General features: G+C 45.0%; 1 protein-coding gene and 1 long non-coding RNA gene across 3 annotated transcripts in view; both read right to left on the reverse strand.

Annotated features, from left to right (window-relative positions):
- The window catches only part of LOC117421894 (TOG array regulator of axonemal microtubules protein 1-like), a 40,718-nt gene that overhangs the window by 17,127 nt on the left and 3,308 nt on the right, over positions 1-20,283 (reverse strand). The window contains exons 2-5 of one of the 2 annotated variants that reach the window (XM_058990542.1): positions 16,027-16,195; positions 12,074-12,196; positions 10,900-11,220; positions 4,710-4,963 (exon numbers count right to left, since the gene is read on the reverse strand). In XM_058990542.1, the coding sequence (XP_058846525.1) occupies positions 4,710-4,963; positions 10,900-11,220; positions 12,074-12,196; positions 16,027-16,195 (867 nt within the window). Of the gene's footprint in view, positions 1-4,709; positions 4,967-10,899; positions 11,221-12,073; positions 12,197-16,026; positions 16,196-20,283 lie in introns of both variants that reach the window. The other variant, XM_058990541.1, reaches the window with a different exon arrangement.
- On the reverse strand, positions 5,097-8,238 carry LOC131698527 (uncharacterized). Its single transcript, XR_009307612.1, has 3 exons — positions 6,714-8,238; positions 6,031-6,204; positions 5,097-5,533 (listed from the first exon to the last, which is right to left on the reverse strand). It is a non-coding gene; the product is annotated as an uncharacterized LOC131698527 (long non-coding RNA).

Genomic DNA, 20,283 nt, shown 5'->3' on the forward strand with positions numbered 1-20,283 from the left:
GGTTTGTGTTCGTCAGTGTTTGGGCTGAAGAGCACAGACCCTGAATTCATCAGAAATATAAATAACATAGATATAATTATTCTCCACGAGACGTGGTGCCGTGCTGATGTGTCCACTCACTGTCCCTCAGGCTACAGGGAGATTATAGTGCCCTCCCTGAAACACTCACACGTAAAACGTGGCAGAGACTCAGGGGGGATCATTGTGTGGTACAGAGAGGAGCTCACCGACTCTATTAGACCAATAAGAACAGGAGAGACCCACCTGTGGCTAAAAATGAGTAATAGCATTGTCACCTGCCAAACAGATATCTACCTGTGTGCAGCCTACATCCCCCCATCGGACTCCCCTTATTACAAGGAAGACACCTTCCATGATCTCCAGACAGAGATCTGCCACTTCCAGGCCCAGGGAAGTGTGCTGCTCTGCGGTGACTTTAATGCCAGAACAGGCACTCTGCCTGACTTCATGAACACACAGGGGAACAGCCACATATTCGGACAATCCCCTCTATACCACACGCACATGACCACAAACAGGAATAGCCATGACAGTGTGGTAAATAAAAATGGGAGACAATTATTGAATCTCTGTCAAGGCCTAGGCCTATATATCATGAATGGCAGGATCAGAGGGGACTCTTTAGGTAGGTTTACATACAGCTCAGCTCTTGGTAACAGTGTGGTGGACTATGCCATCACTGACCTGGACCCCTCCTTTATTAATGCATTCACTGTCAGACCACAAACCCCCCTGTCAGATCACAGTCAAATCACTGTGTTCATAAAAAGAACAGAGCAGATCAACAACACACAGACACAGCCCTGTAAGCTGTACAATCTAAACCATTCCTACAGATGGGCTCCAAACAGCACAGAAATATACAAAGAAGCAATTGGCACCAATGAAATAGAAACCCTAATACACACATTTCAAAACACACAGTATCAACACACAAAAACAGGAGTAACTCTGGCTGTAAAAGATTTGAATAACATATTTAGAAAAGCAGCAGAAAAATCTAAATTAAAAATAGTAAATCGGAAAAACAACCAAAAGAATAAATTCAAAGAAAAGTGGTTTGATGAAGAATGTAAAACTAGAAGGGAAAAACTAAGACAGCTATCCAATCAAAAACATAAAGATCCAGACAGCCCAGACTTACGTCTCAGATACTGTGAGGCACTGAATCAATACAAACACACTCTAAGAAATAAAAAACAAGACCATATTAATAAACAACTCAGCGAAATTGAGGAGTCAATAAACCAAAATCATTTTTGGGAAACCTGGAATAACCTAAATTCAACAAAAAAAGAAGAATTGGCCATCCAAAATGGAAACATTTGGAAAAAACATTTTGAAAAACTTTACAAAGAAATACAAAACAAAGAACAAAAAACTCAAAATGCCATTTGTGAAAAACTAAAAAATTTAGAATCCTGTATTAAGGACAATCAGAACCCCCTCGACACCCCAATCACGGTGGAGGAGCTGAGTGATAAACTCAAGGCCCTCAAATCAAAAAAAGCAAGTGGACCTGACAGCATCAACGCTGAGATGCTCAAACACAGCAGCCCCAAGCTGCAGGAGGCCCTGCTCAAACTCCTCAATCTTGTACTGAGAGCTGGGTATTTCCCTGAGACCTGGAACCAAGGGCTTATAACACCCATATATAAAAGTGGAGACAAATTCGACCCCAATAACTACCGGGGCATCTGTGTGAGCAGTAATCTGGGGAAGGTGTTCTGCAGTATCATTAACGCCCGGATACTGGCCTTCCTTACCGAACACAGTGTCCTGAGTAAGAGTCAGATTGGATTTCTACCAAAACACCGCACTTCTGATCATGTTTACACCCTACACACCCTAATCAATAAACACGTCCATCAAACTAATAAAGGAAAAATATTCGCTTGCTTTATAGACTTTAAAAAGGCATTTGATTCAATTTGGCATAAAGGACTATTTCTTAAACTTCTTCAAAGTGGTGTAGGGGGTAAAGTCTATGACATCATAAAATCGATGTACTCAGAAAATAAGTGTGGTGTGAAAATTGGCAACAAAAGAACAGAATTCTTCACACAAGGGCGTGGGGTGAGACAGGGCTGCAGTCTGAGCCCAACACTGTTCAACATATATATCAATGAGCTGGCCACAGTGTTGGAGCAGTCTGCAGCCCCTGGCCTCACTCTACATGACACTGAAGTCAAGTTTCTGCTCTATGCAGATGACCTGGTCCTGCTGTCACCCACAGAGCAGGGGCTGCAGCAGAGCCTGGCACTGCTAGAGCAGTACTGTCAGACCTGGGCCCTGACAGTAAACATGAACAAGACCAGAGTCATGATATTCCAGAAGAAAGCCAGATCTCAGGGAAATAAGTACCACTTCACTCTAGGTAACACCACCCTAGAGCACACCAGCAGCTACACATACCTGGGTCTGACCATCAGTGCATCAGGGAGCTTTAACCTGGCAGTGAATGCACTAAAGGAGAAAGCACGCAGGGCTTTTTATGCCATAAAGAGGAGGCTCTACAATATAAATCCCCCCGTCAAAATTTGGCTCAAAATTTTTGAAAGTGTAATTCAGCCAATTACTCTCTATGGCAGTGAAGTGTGGGGCCCAATCACCAACCAGGACTACACAAAATGGGACAAACACCCCACAGAAACCCTGCATGCAGAGTTCTGTAAAAACATCATGAGATTACAAAGAAAAACACCAAACAATGCATGCAGGGCTGAATTAGGCCTTTATCCATTGATTATTAACATCCAAAAAAGAGCATTAAAATACTGGATTCATCTAAAAACTAGTGACCCAAACTCACTCCATCATAAAGCCCTGCAATACCAAGAGCTCAGCCCAGAAAAGAGTCCCCTCAGCCAGCTGGTCCTGAAGCTCACTGAGCTGAGCAACACTGACATCAGTCAGCTTCAGGACAGCACTGCAAAAACAATTCCAATTAGTGTCAACCAAATTATAAAACACCTGAAACACTCCTATCTGGACCATTGGGATACAAACACTAAAACACAAAACAAACTAGAGTGCTATCGGACCCTAAATAGAAATTACACCCTGGCAGAATACCTGGTAACTGTCAGAAACACAAAGCAGAGGCAGATCCTGACCAAATACCGGCTCAGTGACCACAACCTGGCCATTGAAAAAGGCCGACAGAGGCAAACCTGGCTGGCCAGGGAGAACAGGCACTGTGGTCACTGTGAGACAGGAGAGGTCGAGACAGAGATTCACTTCCTGGCACACTGTGAAAAATATAAAAACATAAGGGACATTTTCTTCCCCAAATTCTGTGATTTAGTCCCAGAATTCCCAAAAATGTGTGATACCCAGAAGCTGTCAATCCTGCTGGGGGAAGACAAACACACAGCCAGACTGGCTGGTCAATACGTGGAGACCTGTCATAGCCTGAGGGACAGACCGTGAACACGTCACACTAGAGAGGGAAAAGAGAGAGGGAGGGAGGGAGGGATTCTGTTTAATATAGAAAGAGGGAGGGAGGGAGGGAGGGGGTATTGTTTAATTGAGGGGGGATTCTGTTTAATAGAGGGAGGGAGGGGGATTCTGTTTAATATAGAGGGGGGAAGGGGGTACTGTTTGATATAGAGAGGAAGGGAGGGATTCTGTTTACTGTATTAATATAGAGGGAGGAGGGATACTGTTAGTATTAAGAAAAATTCTTTGTCTGTATATTTGAGTTGGTTATGCCATGTATGTGCTTTGGCAACACAATTATTTTTATTGTCATGCCAATAAAGCCAATTTGAATTTGAATTTGAATTTGAGAGAGAGAGAGAGAGAGAGAGAGAGAGAGAGACAGAGACAGAGACAGAGAGAGAGAGAGAGAGAGAGAGAGAGAGAGAGAGAGACAGAGAGAGAGAGAGAGAGAGAGACAGAGAGAGAGAGAGAGAGAGAGAGAGAGAGAGGGAGAGAGGGAGAGAGGGAGAGAGAGAGAGAGAGAGAGAGAGAGAGAGAGAGAGAGAGAGAGAGAGAGAGAGAGAGAGAGGGAGAGAGAGCGAGAGAGAGAGAGAGAGAGAGAGAGAGAGACCAATGGCCGTTTTCAGAAGCAGCATTTAAACACTCGCTTAAGTGTGCTTTTTCAGCAGGGGGTGGAGGGGAACACTAACACAAGGTTGTTGAATAATAAGAAACTACACTGGAGAGCCAATGCCCGTGCAAGTGTGCACTCTTCATGTAAAAAAAAATATTATCTGTTAAAAGGCTCACTCAAAGTTCAAAACTGACACCCTTTAAATTAAGTATAAATGCAGAACAGCACACAGTGAACAGGTTTATTTGTTCTGGCTGGAACCTTGCTTAGCCCTGGTCTATCCTCACACTTGCTTGCTAGTACAGTACAGACTTGATCTGATATTAATGACCTATGCCAAGTATTTAATGGAATGTCCCAAGTGCAAAAGCATAGCATGAAACAACTTATCAGCTATTAGTGTGTGTCTTGCAAGTTACGCACATACACAGATACAGTACATACCTCTTCATAATCAGGCTGCCTAATCTTGATTATTCTGGCTATGGGTCTATCCTAATACAAAAAAGATCAAAAAGGCTTGTTGGGCTTGCCAGTAGTTAGATATTTATGACTTAAGCATCCTAACAAAACCTCAATACTTTAAAATCAGCTCAGACATGCACACACTCACACTCGCACTCACACTGACCTCTTCATGGTCAGGTTCATCATCCTTCACGTCCAGCTCAGACAGGTCCAGCGCGAGGCTCTTCTCTCCTCCAGACTCCTGGGTCCCCCCTGCCTTCTTGGGATCCCTCCCTCCTCCGTCAGCGAGGCTGGGTAAGCAGGCCCCCCTTGGGATGGGGGGCACCGGCTTGGTCCCATTAATGCCGCGACGGGAGGAAGGTGTTCGAACCAGAGCAGGTTTCAGGGGGACTGGAGAGTGCTTCTCCTGGGTCATGTCTACTGTGGGACACAGAACAATCCATTGGTTGGACAAGGATGATAAGTCTACAGTAGTACAGTATACACACACTTCAGACAGTGCCTTCATCAGCAAGTTCTTTTTGACTGCAAGTCCGTGGGAGTAGCACTGTGTTCCTTGGCTTCATGTAAAGATATTGCAAGTTTTGTAACGGGGGTAACAAGCGACAGGACGCTGCCAGTGTTTGATGATTAAATTGGGGAGCTCTGTGGTGAAAGCGTGGGTTGTTGGTGAAGCCGTTATCATCTTGTAAGATTCAGCTGGCCAAAGCTGAAGGGACTTCTAATGTTTTGTACGTAACTCGGCTTATCCACATAGGGGAAAAAGAAAGAGAAAAATAAATAGTTAAAAGCTCTAACCCTAACCCCACAGACCTTGTGACTCCTTCTTGTGGTCTTGAGTTCCTCCGTCAGCGAGGCCAGACAGGCTGGGCCCCCGTGGAATGGGGGGCACTGTCTTGCTCGTACTGAAGCCGCGACGGGAGGCTTGGGTTCTAACTAGAGTAGGAATCAGGGAGACTTGAGAGCGCGTCTTCTGGGTCACTTCTACTGTGGGGCACAGCACAATGCATCGATTGGACCATGTCAAGCAGACAAACGTTTAGACTTGCTTAAGTTTCTCATACGTTTTGCTTAGCACTTTAATAAAGTAATAACACACAAAACAAAGACAACAACGACGATGACAACAACGTCAATGACAACCAAGCATCCTTGCCCTTTGATGAAAGACGCTGGCCACCACTGGCTGCTACTCTGAACTGAACAGCACTACCCATTTACACTACCCATAACAAATTGGCATAACCAACCAAAAGCCCCAGGACATAATCTCTACCTGTAACTCAGAGAAAGTTGGGTTTAGTGGTCAAATCACTACACAAGAGCGAGTAGACCTCTGGGTAAATATACCAGCTTATCCACAAAGACATTTCATATCCCTGTGCCACCCAGCTGTGAACCTGAAGAAGCAGGATCCTCGCTAAAGTTATATTTCTATGAAGAAAGAAAGAGAAAGACGAGAAAGAAAAAGCTCTCTCACAGACCTCGTGACTCCTTCTTGAGGTCTTGAGCTCCTCCGTCAGCGAGGCCAGACAGGCTGGGCCCCCGTGGAATGGGGGGCACTGTCTTGCTCGTACTGAAGCCGCGACGGGAGGCTTGGGTTCTAACTAGAGTAGGAATCAGGGAGACTTGAGAGCGCGTCTTCTGGGCCACTTCTACTGTGGGGCACAGCACAATGCATCGATTGGACCATGTCAAGCAGACAAACGTTTAGACTTACTTACGTTTCTCATACATTTTGCTTAGCACTTTAATAAAGTAATAACACACAAAACAAAGACAACAACGACGATGACAACAACGTCAATGACAAAAGCATCCTTGCCCTTTGATGAAAGACCCTGGCCACCACTGGCTGCTACTCTGAACTGAACAGCACTACCCATTTACACTACCCATAACAAACTGGCATAACCAACCAAAAGCCCCAGGACATAATCTCTACCTGTAACTCAGAGAAAGTTGGGTTTAGTGGTCAAATCACTACACAAGAGCTAGCAGACCTCTGGGTAAATATCCCAGCTTATCCACAAAGTCACATCCTATCCCTGTGCCACCCAGCTGTGAACCTGAAGAAGCAGGATCCTCGCTAAAGTTATATTTCTATGAAGAAAGAAAGAGAAAGAGAAAGAGAAAGACGAGAAAGAAAAAGCTCTCTCCCACAGACCTCGTGACTCCTTCTTGTGGTCTTGAGCTCCTCCGTCAGCGAGGCCAGACAGGCTGGGCCCCCGTGGAATGGGGGGCACTGTCTTGCTTGTACTGAAGCCGCGACGGGAGGCTTGGGTTCTAACTAGAGTAGGAATCAGGGAGACTTGAAAGCACGTCTTCTGGGTCACTTCTACTGTGGGGCACAGCACAATGCATCGATTGGACCATGTCAAGCAGACAAACGTTTAGACTTACTTACTTACGTTTCTTATATGTTTTGCTTAGCACTTTAATAGAGTAATAGCACACAAAACAAAGACAACAACGACGATGACAACAACGTCAATGACAAAAGCATCCTTGCCCTTTGATGAAAGACCCTGGCCACCACTGGCTGCTACTCTGAACTGAACAGCACTACCCATTTACACTACCCATAACAAACTGGCATAACCAACCAAAAGCCCCAGGACATAATCTCTACCTGTAACTCAGAGAAAGTTGGGTTTAGTGGTCAAATCACTACACAAGAGCTAGCAGACCTCTGGGTAAATATCCCAGCTTATCCACAAAGTCATTTCATATCCCTGTGCCACCCAGCTGTGAACCTGAAGAAGCAGGATCCTCGATGAAGTTATATTTCTATGAAGAAAGAAAGAGAAAGAAGAGAAAGAAAAAGCTCTCTCCCACAGACCTCGTGACTCCTTCTTGTGGTCTTGAGCTCCTCCGTCAGCGAGGCCAGACAGGCTGGGCCCCCGTGGAATGGGGGGCACTGTCTTGCTTGTACTGAAGCCGCGACGGGAGGCTTGGGTTCTAACTAGAGTAGGAATCAGGGAGACTTGAGAGCGCGTCTTCTGGGCCACTTCTACTGTGGGGCACAGCACAATGCATCGATTGGTCAGGGATGAACAGTCTAGCTTTGATAGATAATCTGTGGGTGCATTAAGGAACCAAGTCTCTCTATGAGCAGCTAAGTGAAAGAACCCACTGAAGCAGATTTCATCTGTGATTTGAGAGAGTGGAAAAATTCTCGCTCCGAGTCCTCCCGGTTACTTAACGCACACCACTAACTTCAGAATCACTCAATCTTAGATTATACAGTGAAGTTTATTCAGCGCGGCCCTTTTTACAACACAAGCCCATTGGAAGAGCGTTGTGTTCATGGAATTGGTTACCAGCTGACCGTGCTGCAAGTGAAAGGCACTCCTGTATCTGTTTCTTCTCATGATGAGCAGACTGCGTGAAGGAACCAAGTACATTAAACAAACTAGCAGCTAGTGAATTCATACCTTTTACCTACTGAAGTCTGTTAGGTTTTTAATAGAACAACAGCACACAAAAACAACAATGACGAAAGCATCCTTGCCCTTTGATGAAACCCTGGCCATTATAGGCCGCAGTCTCTTTAACTACTGTTAGAAGAACTACCCATTGACACTGCCCTGTACAGCACTACCAACTGACACTGCCCTGTACAGCACTACCCACTGACACTGCCCTGTACAGCACTGCCCATTGACACTGCCCTGTACAGCACTGCCCATTGATACTGCCCTGTACAGCACTACCCATTGATACTGCCCTGTACAGCACTACCCACTGACACTGCCCTGTACAGCACTACCCATTGACACTGCCCTGTACAGCACTACCCACTGACACTGCCCTGTACAGCACTACCCATTGACACTGCCCTGTACAGCACTACCCACTGACACTGCCCTGTACAGCACTACCCATTGATACTGCCCTGTACAGCACTACCCATTGATACTGCCCTGTACAGCACTACCCACTGACACTGCCCTGTACAGCACTACCCACTGACACTGCCCTGTACAGCACTACCCATTGATACTGCCCTGTACAGCACTGCCCATTGATACTGCCCTGTACAGCACTACCCATTGACACTGCCCTGTACAGCACTACCCATTGACACTGCCCTGTACAGCACTACCCATTGACACTGCCCTGTACAGCACTGCCCATTGACACTGCCCTGTACAGCACTGCCCATTGACACTGCCCTGTACAGCACTGCCCATTGACACTGCCCTGTACAGCACTACCCTGTACAGCACTACCCATTGACACTGCCCTGTACAGCACTACCCACTGACACTGCCCTGTACAGCACTACCCATTGATACTGCCCTGTACAGCACTGCCCATTGACACTGCCCTGTACAGCACTGCCCATTGACACTACCCTGTACAGCACTACCCATTGACACTACCCATACCAAACTGGCATAACCAGGACTGCATCTCTATGTATAACACAGTTTTTACACTTAGGGGGCAAGTCACTTCCTATCCCTGTGCCACCCAGATGAGAACCTGAAGAAGCAGGATCCTCGCTGAAACTATATTTCTATAAACAAACAAACAAACAAACAAACACACACACACACACACACACACAACACACCTCCAGACTGCTGCTTGTGATCCCTGGCTGCTGCGTCACAGTGGCTAGACGACCGGGGCCCCCGTGGAATGGGAGGCACCGGCTTGCTCTTACTGAAGCCACAACGGTAGGGAGGGGGTCTAACTATAGTAGGGACGGAGACCTGAGAGTTCTTCTTCTGGGTCACTTCTACTGTGGGGGTACAGCACAATGCATTTTGATTGGACAGGGATGATAATTAAATAACCTAACTTAAATAATCTAACTTAAACCTGTAACTTCAGAAAAATCACTCTATCGTAGACTCTAAGGAAATAATTATAAAAAAAAAAAAAACACAGAAGTCAAGCGTTCTACCGCTTCGGCTAGCGTCTTCATCAGAGCGTTCCTTTTTATTACTGCACAAGCCCGCTGGAGTAACGTTGGGGCTTCACTGCAAAGATATTGAGAGTGCCTGTTTCTTCTTGAGATGAGCAGATCTCGTGAAGACACATGTTTAGGCTTCATGCTTTTTGTTTGCTTAATTTGCTTACAAGGATTTTAATTGAGCAGATAAACAACAACAACAACAACAACATCAACAAAGTATCCTTGACCTTTTGATGGCTACCACAGGCTGCTTTCCTGAACTGTACAGCACTGCCACCCATTTATACTTTGCAAAACAAACTGGCATAACTAACCAATATCCCCAGGACATAACCTCTAACTCTGAACTGGGTTAATGGTCAAGTCATTACAAAAGAGCTAGGAGACGCGAATAAACAGCATCCTCACTGAAATTATATACCTTATGTCTAAGAACGAAAGAAAAAACAAAACGACAGACAAGAAGGATGTTTTGTTTTTCCTATTAAGCCTTTCCAAAATGAAAAGGATCTTACGGGGCTTGTCAAGCACTCACGGCTTTAGCCGATTGCACTCGACGGCCTCATGTAGTCAAGACCGATTGTATTATCCGTGACTGAGGGGCTTCCTGCCTTATTATTACGCTTCCTGATATTCACACATTACATGCAGCAGCACGCTCGCGCCCGGCTTTGAATGCATCACTGTGAACGACCTTTCGGTTAACGAAGGAAACATTTCATGGTTTGGGTGGAAATGCATTTTGAACGGAGACTGAAGGGAGTGCCGCTTACCATTATAAAATGGAATTGGGTGGAATGGAGCCTTTTATAAATCGCAAATCACATGCTTCAAGGGCTTTGCCTTGCATCTACCAACACACCCAGCAGCCCGTAGCTTCACACACCAATGCCGACTGGTCTGTTGTGCCGTCACCGAGTAGGCAAGGTTATAATAAAACCTGCTTGCACATTCAGAGGGCAATTGCAAAACAATGGAACATTTTATCCAAATGCAAAATGAAACGTCTATCAGAGTCTAGGTGTGTATGATAAAAGATTGGTCTAGGCCGGTGTAAAATCAAGACAGTTGTTGTGTTCAGAGTGCGGCAGACAGACAGGTGGACGCGATCTGCACATAAGGGTGCCCATTTTTTTCTTCTTTCTTAGTGGACACTAAGAAAGACCGAAATGGTGACGTTAAAAACATTTAATTACATGGAGTGCCTTTGGGAGTGTGTATTTTCTACCAGCACTGAGAGCTGGGAACGGTAATAAAATATCAGTAACGCACTGGAAAGTCCAGAGTGTCAATAGTCTGGATTGTTGCTCTTTCCTCAAAAAAACATTTTGAAAGAAAGAAGGAAACAACGAACGAAACGTGCACGAATGGGGGAAAAAAAAAAAAAAAAGAACGAAAACACAAAAGCTATAAAGACACTTGCCTTGAGTGTCGTCAGTCCTGGAGCTGGGCAGCCTCTTGCGAGGGCTGGAGTTGGAGGTGCCATCGAGTGGCTTGCTGGGCCAGGTGTTGGAGAAGCCCACGCTGTCCTCCATGCCCTTCCTGGGAGGGGTGGTGTGGAGCTGCCCGCTCCCGGGGGAGGACAGCGGGTACGATGGCAGGATGAAGGCACCTTGTGAGGCGATGCTGCTGCTGCTGCCGCCCCCGGCAGTGCTGGGGCCGGACAAGGTGCGCTCAACGCTGGGATGGCTGTAGAGGCCCCTCTGGGTCTTGGTGGAGAGGTTCAGACTGGCGTGGAGGGGTGCTGTGAAACAGGAATCCTTTGCTTTACAACTACATAACTGACCAGTTTGCAGCACATGTTTTTATTGATGTCGTTTCAAAGCTAACGAATGAAAGAGCTAATTGTTAGAAAGTCATCCTGATTCTGATCCTTGGCTGATCCAGGATCGATATTTAGTTTCCCGCTTTATCAGGGATGGGAATAAGACTCCGATTGCATAACAGTTTCACCCACTGCAGCTTTTACTACAAGCTTGGTTAGCCACAGTGTACAGGTAACAAGCATGTGTGTGTCTTATTAAACTAGTAAAACCAGGAATGGATCAAACTGCTATGCAATGGGAGTCTTATTCCCATCCCTGTTGTATGACAGGGTTTATTGTCTAGTAGGCTGTGCTCCCCCTTTACAATGCGACCCTGTCACTAAAGCAGAATTGAAACATCTGCGTTAAGAAAGATTTGAGATTGATAGCCACCTCAATCCAAAATCATTCTTAATGAAAGATTTTCTTTATTAAACCACAGATGGTTACTTTTTTTTTTTTTTTTTTTAAACCAAAAAAAAAAAAGTTTCATGAATGCATTTCAGTGGAGGTTACAAACTACGAATGACGTCAATGATGATTTACAAATGAAATTTGTCTCCACACCCATTCAGATTGATACAGGGTCCAGTGCAGATTAATAAATCAAGTTTGCACATCAAAAGGGCAATGCAATGCGCTGACAAATATTGAGCAGTTTGAAAGAACGAACGGTCAAACCACGAGAAATGTCACTTTGTAGAAATCAACGCAGGTCCTCCGAGAGGAGCTGTAACAATGACTCCCTCAGGCTCGCCGCACGCAACGCTCAGAGCAGTTCAAACACTTCACCTTTCTCCAACTGGCTGCTGGTCCCCAAAAACTGCAGATCTGAATCCACACTGCCGCTGCTCCTGGAATACCCGAGGAGACCCTGCTTTCCTGAGATGCGGGGCTGGTGCCACTCTGCTGCACCTAGAACAACACAGGGAACAGCAGCCTGTAACGCTACATAGAACACACTCAACATTCCAGCCTTTTGTGTCAATCAGTGGCAGCCCTCAAAAGTTTCTCGATCACAAGTCAAAGCCACCCCCCCCCCCCCCCCCCCCCCCCCCCCCACCACCACCATCTTGACACAACAAAGCCACAAACACACTGGCGTAGAATAAACTTCTATATTAGAATCACGAACATTAGGATTTGGAAACAGCAAACCAACATTCCGCCTTTACAGTTTATGTAAACAGTTTTTGAAGGGCAGATCAAACCGTGCTGAATTCTCTTAAAAAGCCACGAGCAAACAATGCAGCTCAATTCAAAAGAGAACATAATCAAGCCTGGTCTTGCCCGGAGTTTTAAAAACGCTGTCATCAATTTTGCTTCACAAAGGTCACCGTCCGTATTGCCAAGACTGACTGGGAAATCTTCACGCTAAGCTTCACCTCACTTTTATGGCAGTGCACTACAAACATACATTTGTGATTTTCAGAATATATATATATATATTATATATATTGTGTGTGTGTGTGTGTGTGTGTGTGTGTGTGTGTGTGTGTTATACTGTGTTCAAAGTGCTTATTTTTGGACACATCTGCAGTTTATACCACAAAGTGAAAATCTCTCTAAATAATTTAATAAAAACCCTTAAACAGCTTTTCATGAGCTGCTTGCATTCATGTCAATCCAGGCGCTTGGCTCTCCTTTCACGACCCCAGCAGCTTTCCACACCTCTCACCTCCTCAAACAGCAGCATTCGCCTTCTGCTCTGTTCCAGGAAGCATTACAAAAACACACACCACATCACTTGCACTGTTGTGCTTTACCGGCGTAAGATATGGTATCGAATGCAAAGGACTACCTTTGTTTAAACCACTATATGAGCCATGTGCTACAGGGAACCGCTTTTGACAGCCCGTCACATTACTGCCACAGGAAATTTCAAACGCCACCGAGAGCCGGAGTCAGCGCTGAACAGACCCGCAGACCTGAAGGAGCTTTGAAAAGAACCAATTATGCTAATGCAGTCAGCTCGGGCCACACACACACACTCTATAATAACATATACATTGGAATGTCACTGTGATCAAACTCTTATTTCCCTCCCGACTCATCAGAAAGCGAGTTATCACTTTGATGTTTTTCGGGGGGAGCATTGCGTTTGACAGCTGCTCAGTTCAGCTCTGTCCCGAATCAATCCTCTGCAGGGCAGCCCTTCAAGAGGAGTATCTTTGTTTTGCAGAACTCTTACCCACGACACTGCAAGCGGCCCCAGGTGGGTAAAGCAGGGCTTCAAAGCCAATTTGTAATTACGTGACCATAGACTGGCCGGCCGCTATTACATCTGTTTAAGAGCCGGCTTTTCCAAGAGCCTTCTGCACTCACATCAGCAGTAAGAGAGTAAACTGCTTCTCTGTTAGTCAGAAAAACAAGATGTTGGCTGAGATCTGAAAAGTCTAGTTGTGCAAAGCTTCTTTGTTAAATCAATAAGCACGTTTCATCACAATTGGAGAACAGGTTTAAAAAAAAAAACATGCAAAGTGTAATAATGTTCCTGCCTGCCCCTCTATATCCGTTAGCCTTGCTTGTCTGTGAATGCTCATTAACACGTCTCTGCAAAGCTGGTGACTCCCGAGAAGAAACTGCAACGTGGGGGCGCTCTGCCTAAGAATTAAACTAAAACGTGTCATTCTTGGGAAACGTCTATAGCTTCGAGATCATACTGTCAAGAAAGATAGCAACACAAAAGAGTGCGTCGGCGGGTGTGTGCAGCTCCAAAAATAAATATATAATGTTTGTGGGTGTATAGCTCTACCTGATTGAGTGCAGACTGCAAGCAGACGGTGTCAAATATGGTACCAGTAGCCCTGCTGTACTGTAGATTAAATTCTGCGCTATTTGTTTGCTCTAGCTACTGTTAAACAAGCCCCACGTACTTACATTGCTTATACTGACCAAACTAGTCTGAGAAACAGCATGAGACCCACTTAGATCGACTGCAACCTTCAAAGGGTAGGACGACAATAAAAAAAATGACATAAATAAATGAATACAACTGTAGAGCGCTGCACACTTGGGTGTGAATGGATATGCTGCTTGCTGTACAGTAATTGGCAGAGTGGGGATATCTCGACTCTTGTCCCAGAGGACTGCAGAACTCTACCAGAGCTACAAATGCAGCCTCATGATCGCGGTTCTAACATGTTGCTTGTGCAAACGGTAGATGCGCAGGACAGAGCTGTATTTTTACACGACAGAAAAAACAAACAATCTGCTAGACTCCCGCTTACGAGAAATAAGAGTCTGTCACGGAGCAGGTATGCCATGGCCCGAGGACCCTCCTCAACGCTGTGCATCAGAATTCATTTCAAGCTGATGACACTCTTGACACGCTCTGCAGCGAAGCCTGTTTCCATAGAAACACAGTTTCATTTCGATTGCTTTTCTATTTCTGTTCAGTTGAAATACTGAAGGCTGCGCATGGGGGCGGGGGGGGGGGGGGGGGGGGGGGTGGAAGCATCAGGGATATGAAGCCAGTGACAAACCCAGCAACCCTATAAGACAAAACATAAGAGTTCAGGTTGGGTATGGATTCAGTCTGATCAGCCTCTACCCCACCAGGATAAACCACAGCCGGATTCTTTACAGCCTTTTACAGCACTGAGAAATCACCTTGGATCGCATCAACCACCTGTCCGCGGTTATCCTGGGATCAGCAGTAAAAACAAGCGGTGGATGGAATCCAGGTGGACTACCTGGTGCTGTAAAATGCATAACAGTACTGAGCTGTGGTTTAGCCTGGCAGGGTACAGGTTAATCACATCAGCCCCATGTCCAGTTGCTATTAGCGGTCAGGTTTCTACATCAAAGACTCAGCTGGTTCGCACGTGCCTGCCCTGTAAACAGCGTTCAGGCTTGAAGTGAAACCGGATCCGAATAGCATGATATAAAATCCGCATCTGGAACCAAAACACACGATACAAATAACCAAGCCACAGTCACAGGGATCCCAGGACAGCCGAGCGCTCCCGGATGAGCACTGCTGTCCTTTCTTTTGTTCTGTTTAATGACGCGGCACTTCCTCCAAGTCCAGAAAAAAGTAAATAAACGTCAGAGCTGACTCCACCTAGCACGGAAGCGGTTAGACGTGCCAGGGACCTGTCAGAGAGTGTGTGTCCCGGCAACACTCAGCAGTGAGCTCACACTGTCCTGAGAACAGAGCCCTACACACCCACTGAACTGTGATTACAGTCTGTTAATTATTAACGCTCGACATCGATAGGGGGCGATTTGCTTTCCTCATTGTGTAGCACCGGTCGGTCGGTCGGTCACTTGCTGTACCATAACTATTGCTATCCCTCCAGCAGACCTCCTCCCACCGGACTGCTTTGCAATGCCGCGTCAGGTCCAGCAGAATTAGCTCTGAGCAAGGGACCGGTGGCAGCGAATGATTTATGAGACACTTTAAGATGAGGGAACACAAAGACACTTTGTGGCTTGGAACTTGGTTTCAGGAGGCTAGGTTTCAGGCCACTGCACGGCACACCAGGGGAGACGAGGTTTGATACAGCCCAGTTGTCTCAAACTAGGTCTCCCGGTGGTCTCTGGAACCAGGTTTCAAGCCACTGTTCCTGAAAATGTGGCTTTGTGTTCCCTCAGCTTTAGAGGTATTTATTTGCTCCCTTTCCTTAAGATGTTGTTCAGATTAAGAAAGCAGACTAATTAAGAAGCCACAGAGGATAATGGGGTCAAATGAAAGGCATTTGATGAGTGTGGTGTGCAGTAACAATCAAAGAAGGACTTACCAGTGTTTGTCAAAGTGCTTGAATTCACCAGATTCATAGCCTGCACGTTGCCCTGCTTGGCAGATTTCACGGCTGACTTTCTGGTGATGAAGAGGTCATCGTTTGCTGGCATTGTTGGTGAACGCCTCAGTTTAGGAGATTGTGGAACTTCACCATAAATCTGTGAAACCTGTCCAAGGACAATAGAAAACAAATGATTACTAAATACAGTAGGTACTGCAGGTAAACTGGCACAGCGACTGAACCCACAGTGCCCCACCAACCTCCTTGGGATGGTTTGGCGAGAAAAGGACCCCCACACCCCCCCAAAACAAATTATGGTACTTTTAATATTCCTGCAATATAATAGGTGCTTGTTAAATTCATCTTGGAAGTACTGTTGTTATGATTCTAATTGGTCCGTGGGAAAAAATTCCTGAACACCAGACCGATCTCAGAAAAGGATGTGAATGAACTTAGCAATAAAAAATGCACAGGAAATACATATTCAACAGTTCTTGGAGTAAATACTCTCTTTAATTTTCTCATTTCCATTCAGTCACACATAAGGCTTTTTTAAAGAAGACCTGAAGATTGCCAAGTGGTGCTTAAGAGGACTATTTTCCTGTCCTGTTGCTTGGAAACCAGTGGTAGCGCTGCTGCAGTTACTGCAAACAAAGAACAATCTACAGGAACAGCTTGATAGGCTGCAATTATAGTCACCCACTATTAGCAATTTATAAATGAACTACGAAAATAGATATATGATATACATTTCTGTCAGCTTACTAAAGTAACTAAAAAAACATCTGTTCTCATGCAGCTGTTTCTCTGATGTGATCCTTGCTATCTCTGGAGGTATGTGTAGGGGTTTGGTGGGGTTAGATTCATACATGTATGAATGTTTAATATTGGAGAAGATGTTTGTATGACAAGAATGCGTCTGTCATTTAAAAACGTAATATTTATAAAAAATAAAAAAAAGAAAAGGTTAGAAGCTGAGCAGTTTGAGCATTTTGGCCAAAATGCATCAATATAGAACGATAGATTTTATTTAGTTTAAAAAAAAAACAAACACACACACAACACACTCACACATGGGACAGAACTAGAGCCACAGCGTCCCAAAATCACGTGCCGTTTTGTGTCATTACTGGTGTCTGTTTGCTGTGGTCTTGTGTGTGTTATATCACACCTCTGCTATCTACAGGGACAGCATAGTGCAGAACATGGCTTAACTGTGTACAAACAGCTGTGATTAATCTACTCCCAGTTCAAAGTCACAACTGGCCTCTAAACACCAACAGAAAAGAAGGAAAAATAATGTGTCCACAACAAAGAATGAATGAATGGAAGTTTTAATCTCAGAGTGTGTGACAAGGTCTCTCCCCAGTGCAGAGGAGTGGTATCATAGCAACACATGAATATGTATGAAGCCGCAGCTCTCACTGCCTACAGTGATTGAGATGCGCCAATGACAGAACCCACACCAGAACTGTGTGCAGATATTCACAGGAAAGCAGAATGCAGAACCCACACCAGAACTGTGTGCAGATATTCACAGGGTAGCAGAATGCAGAACCCACACCAGAACTGTGTGCAGATATTCATAGGGTAGCAGAATGCAGAACCCATACCAGAACTGTGTGCAGATATTCACAGGGGAGCAGAATGCAGAACCCACACCAGAACTGTGTGCAGATATTCACAGGGGAGCAGAATGCAGAACCCACACCAGAACTGTGTGCAGATATTCACAGGGTAGCAGAATGCAGAACCCACACCAGAACTGTGTGCAGATATTCACAGGGGAGCAGAATGCAGAACCCACACCAGAACTGTGTGCAGATATTCACAGGAAAGCAGAATGCAGAACCCATACCAGAACTGTGTGCAGATATTCACAGGGGAGCAGAATGCAGAACCCACACCAGAACTGTGTGCAGATATTCACAGGGGAGCAGAATGCAGAACCCACACCAGAACTGTGTGCAGATATTCACAGGGTAGCAGAATGCAGAACCCACACCAGAACTGTGTGCAGATATTCACAGGGGAGCAGAATGCAGAACCCACACCAGAACTGTGTGCAGATATTCACAGGAAAGCAGAATGCAGAACCCACACCAGAACTGTGTGCAGATATTCACAGGGGAGCAGAATGCAGAACCCACACCAGAACTGTGTGCAGATATTCACAGGGGAGCAGAATGCAGAACCCACACCAGAACTGTGTGCAGATATTCATAGGGTAGCAGAATGCAGAACCCATACCAGAACTGTGTGCAGATATTCACAGGGGAGCAGAATGCAGAACCCACACCAGAACTGTGTGCAGATATTCATAGGGTAGCAGAATGCAGAACCCATACCAGAACTGTGTGCAGATATTCACAGGGGAGCAGAATGCAGAACCCATACCAGAACTGTGTGCAGATATTCACAGGGGAGCAGAATGCAGAACCCACACCAGAACTGTGTGCAGATATTCACAGGAAAGCAGAATGCAGAACCCACACCAGAACTGTGTGCAGACATTCACTGCCAGCCAGGGTAGTAGAATGTCCAAAATCTCCAGGGCACAGACTCCACACCTTCCCGGAGCCAAATCATTATACATGTATAGTTCAAAAAGATACAAGTCATAGGCTGTACTCAAGGGGCTAGCCTGTATAAATATGCACACACTTATACCTGGGTTCCATTTCCGAGTTGTATTGTTATTTTTTTTTTCAATCCTGATTTCAATGACTTGTTGTACTCTTGCGGTCTCCAGCAGCATGTGAAGTGTGTCTCTTGTGCTCGTGTGATGTGCCTTACAGCACTCGACACACCACGACAGCTTCCCTAACTCTGTGAAGAAGCTCACGAGAAGGGCTGGGGGCACCAGACCTGGGTTCAATTACAGCAGAACTGCTTGCTGAAATTGCAATTCCAATTTCAATGCTATTTTATTCAATTACAATCCCAGCTACAATTACGCTGCAGTAATTACAACTATGCACTAAACAGTCACATAAACAAGTACCCACATGAACATGCTTACTCGATTTATTCTAAATAACCAGCAATAATCCCAGGTACAAATGGGGGGTCACCGGAAGTGGTTGAAAATACAAGAATGATGATGGAATCAGAAATAAATGTGTAACTGAACTGCAATCAATGATCTGGTTCAACTGCAATAACAATGGCATTGTACGTTCAATCACCGGTAATTAGGATCTGCACAATTCCGATTGGAATTACCCCAGGTCTGAACGGCACCCATGCAGCCGTCCGCCGAGGTGGGTGGGAGGGATTATTTTGGCAGCAGGGGAATATTTAGAAAACGGACCTTTAAAAAACCACTTGAAACACTAGAAATATCAAACAGCTAGGAGGGGAGAGGTGGAGGGGGCGAGGGGGTGGAGGGATAGAAAGCTTCTGTACTTTCTGCATTTTGAAACTCGTTACGAATACTGCAGTATGACGTGTTGCAATATTATTGATTCATTACTAGTTTAAGATGTAATTTATTTATATATATATATATTATATAGCGATGGAAACCTTCACTGAGTTACTATTTTATTTTTATTTTTTTCTAAGAGAGGATTAACCCAGAAAGGGGTGCTTTGTGTACTCCCTGTATATTTTCCGGATTGTTTGATCTCTGACCGGTGTAATCCTCTATTATTTGTCAGCTCTATCTCGCTCTGTTGCTGTTTCTGCTTCAAACATTTCTGTCAGGCTTCCAGGCTGATGTATTGTTTTTGTTTGTTTGTTTGTTTTTTTAAACACAGGGGCTGCTTCTGAAAAGACTCCTAGAAGCTGAATTTCTGTTGTTTTCAAAAATAAGGGCGAGGGGAATGTGTGCGACTGCAATTTCTTTCCTATTCTGAAACTGTGATTTTTTGAGACCCATATCTCCCAGTTTACTGAACAGGAACGGCTGTACATTTCTAGCGGTCACTTCTAAACGACCTCAATCCAAGAATTCAGCTCTTAGGAGTCTTTTCAGAAGCTCCCATGATTGAAACGGGCATTAGAGATTAAAGCCTGTCAAACAGTGGTCTTTAACCAGAAGAGTTAGAAAGCACACATATTGGGATATGAAATGGGTCAGAAATTAGGATAAATATCCCAAAAATGTCAATTCAGAAACTAAAAAGGATAACTTTTTCACTTATAATGTGGTTTCATTTCCATGTTTTACTGTTTTTGTTTTTTTTGCATTTCCCAATTCAATAACATTATAACAAACTAACCGAACTCATATAAAAATGTAATTGATAT

The sequence above is a fragment of the Acipenser ruthenus genome, chromosome 18, assembly GCF_902713425.1.
Source record: "Acipenser ruthenus chromosome 18, fAciRut3.2 maternal haplotype, whole genome shotgun sequence".
In the NCBI taxonomy this organism is placed as follows: domain Eukaryota; kingdom Metazoa; phylum Chordata; class Actinopteri; order Acipenseriformes; family Acipenseridae; genus Acipenser; species Acipenser ruthenus.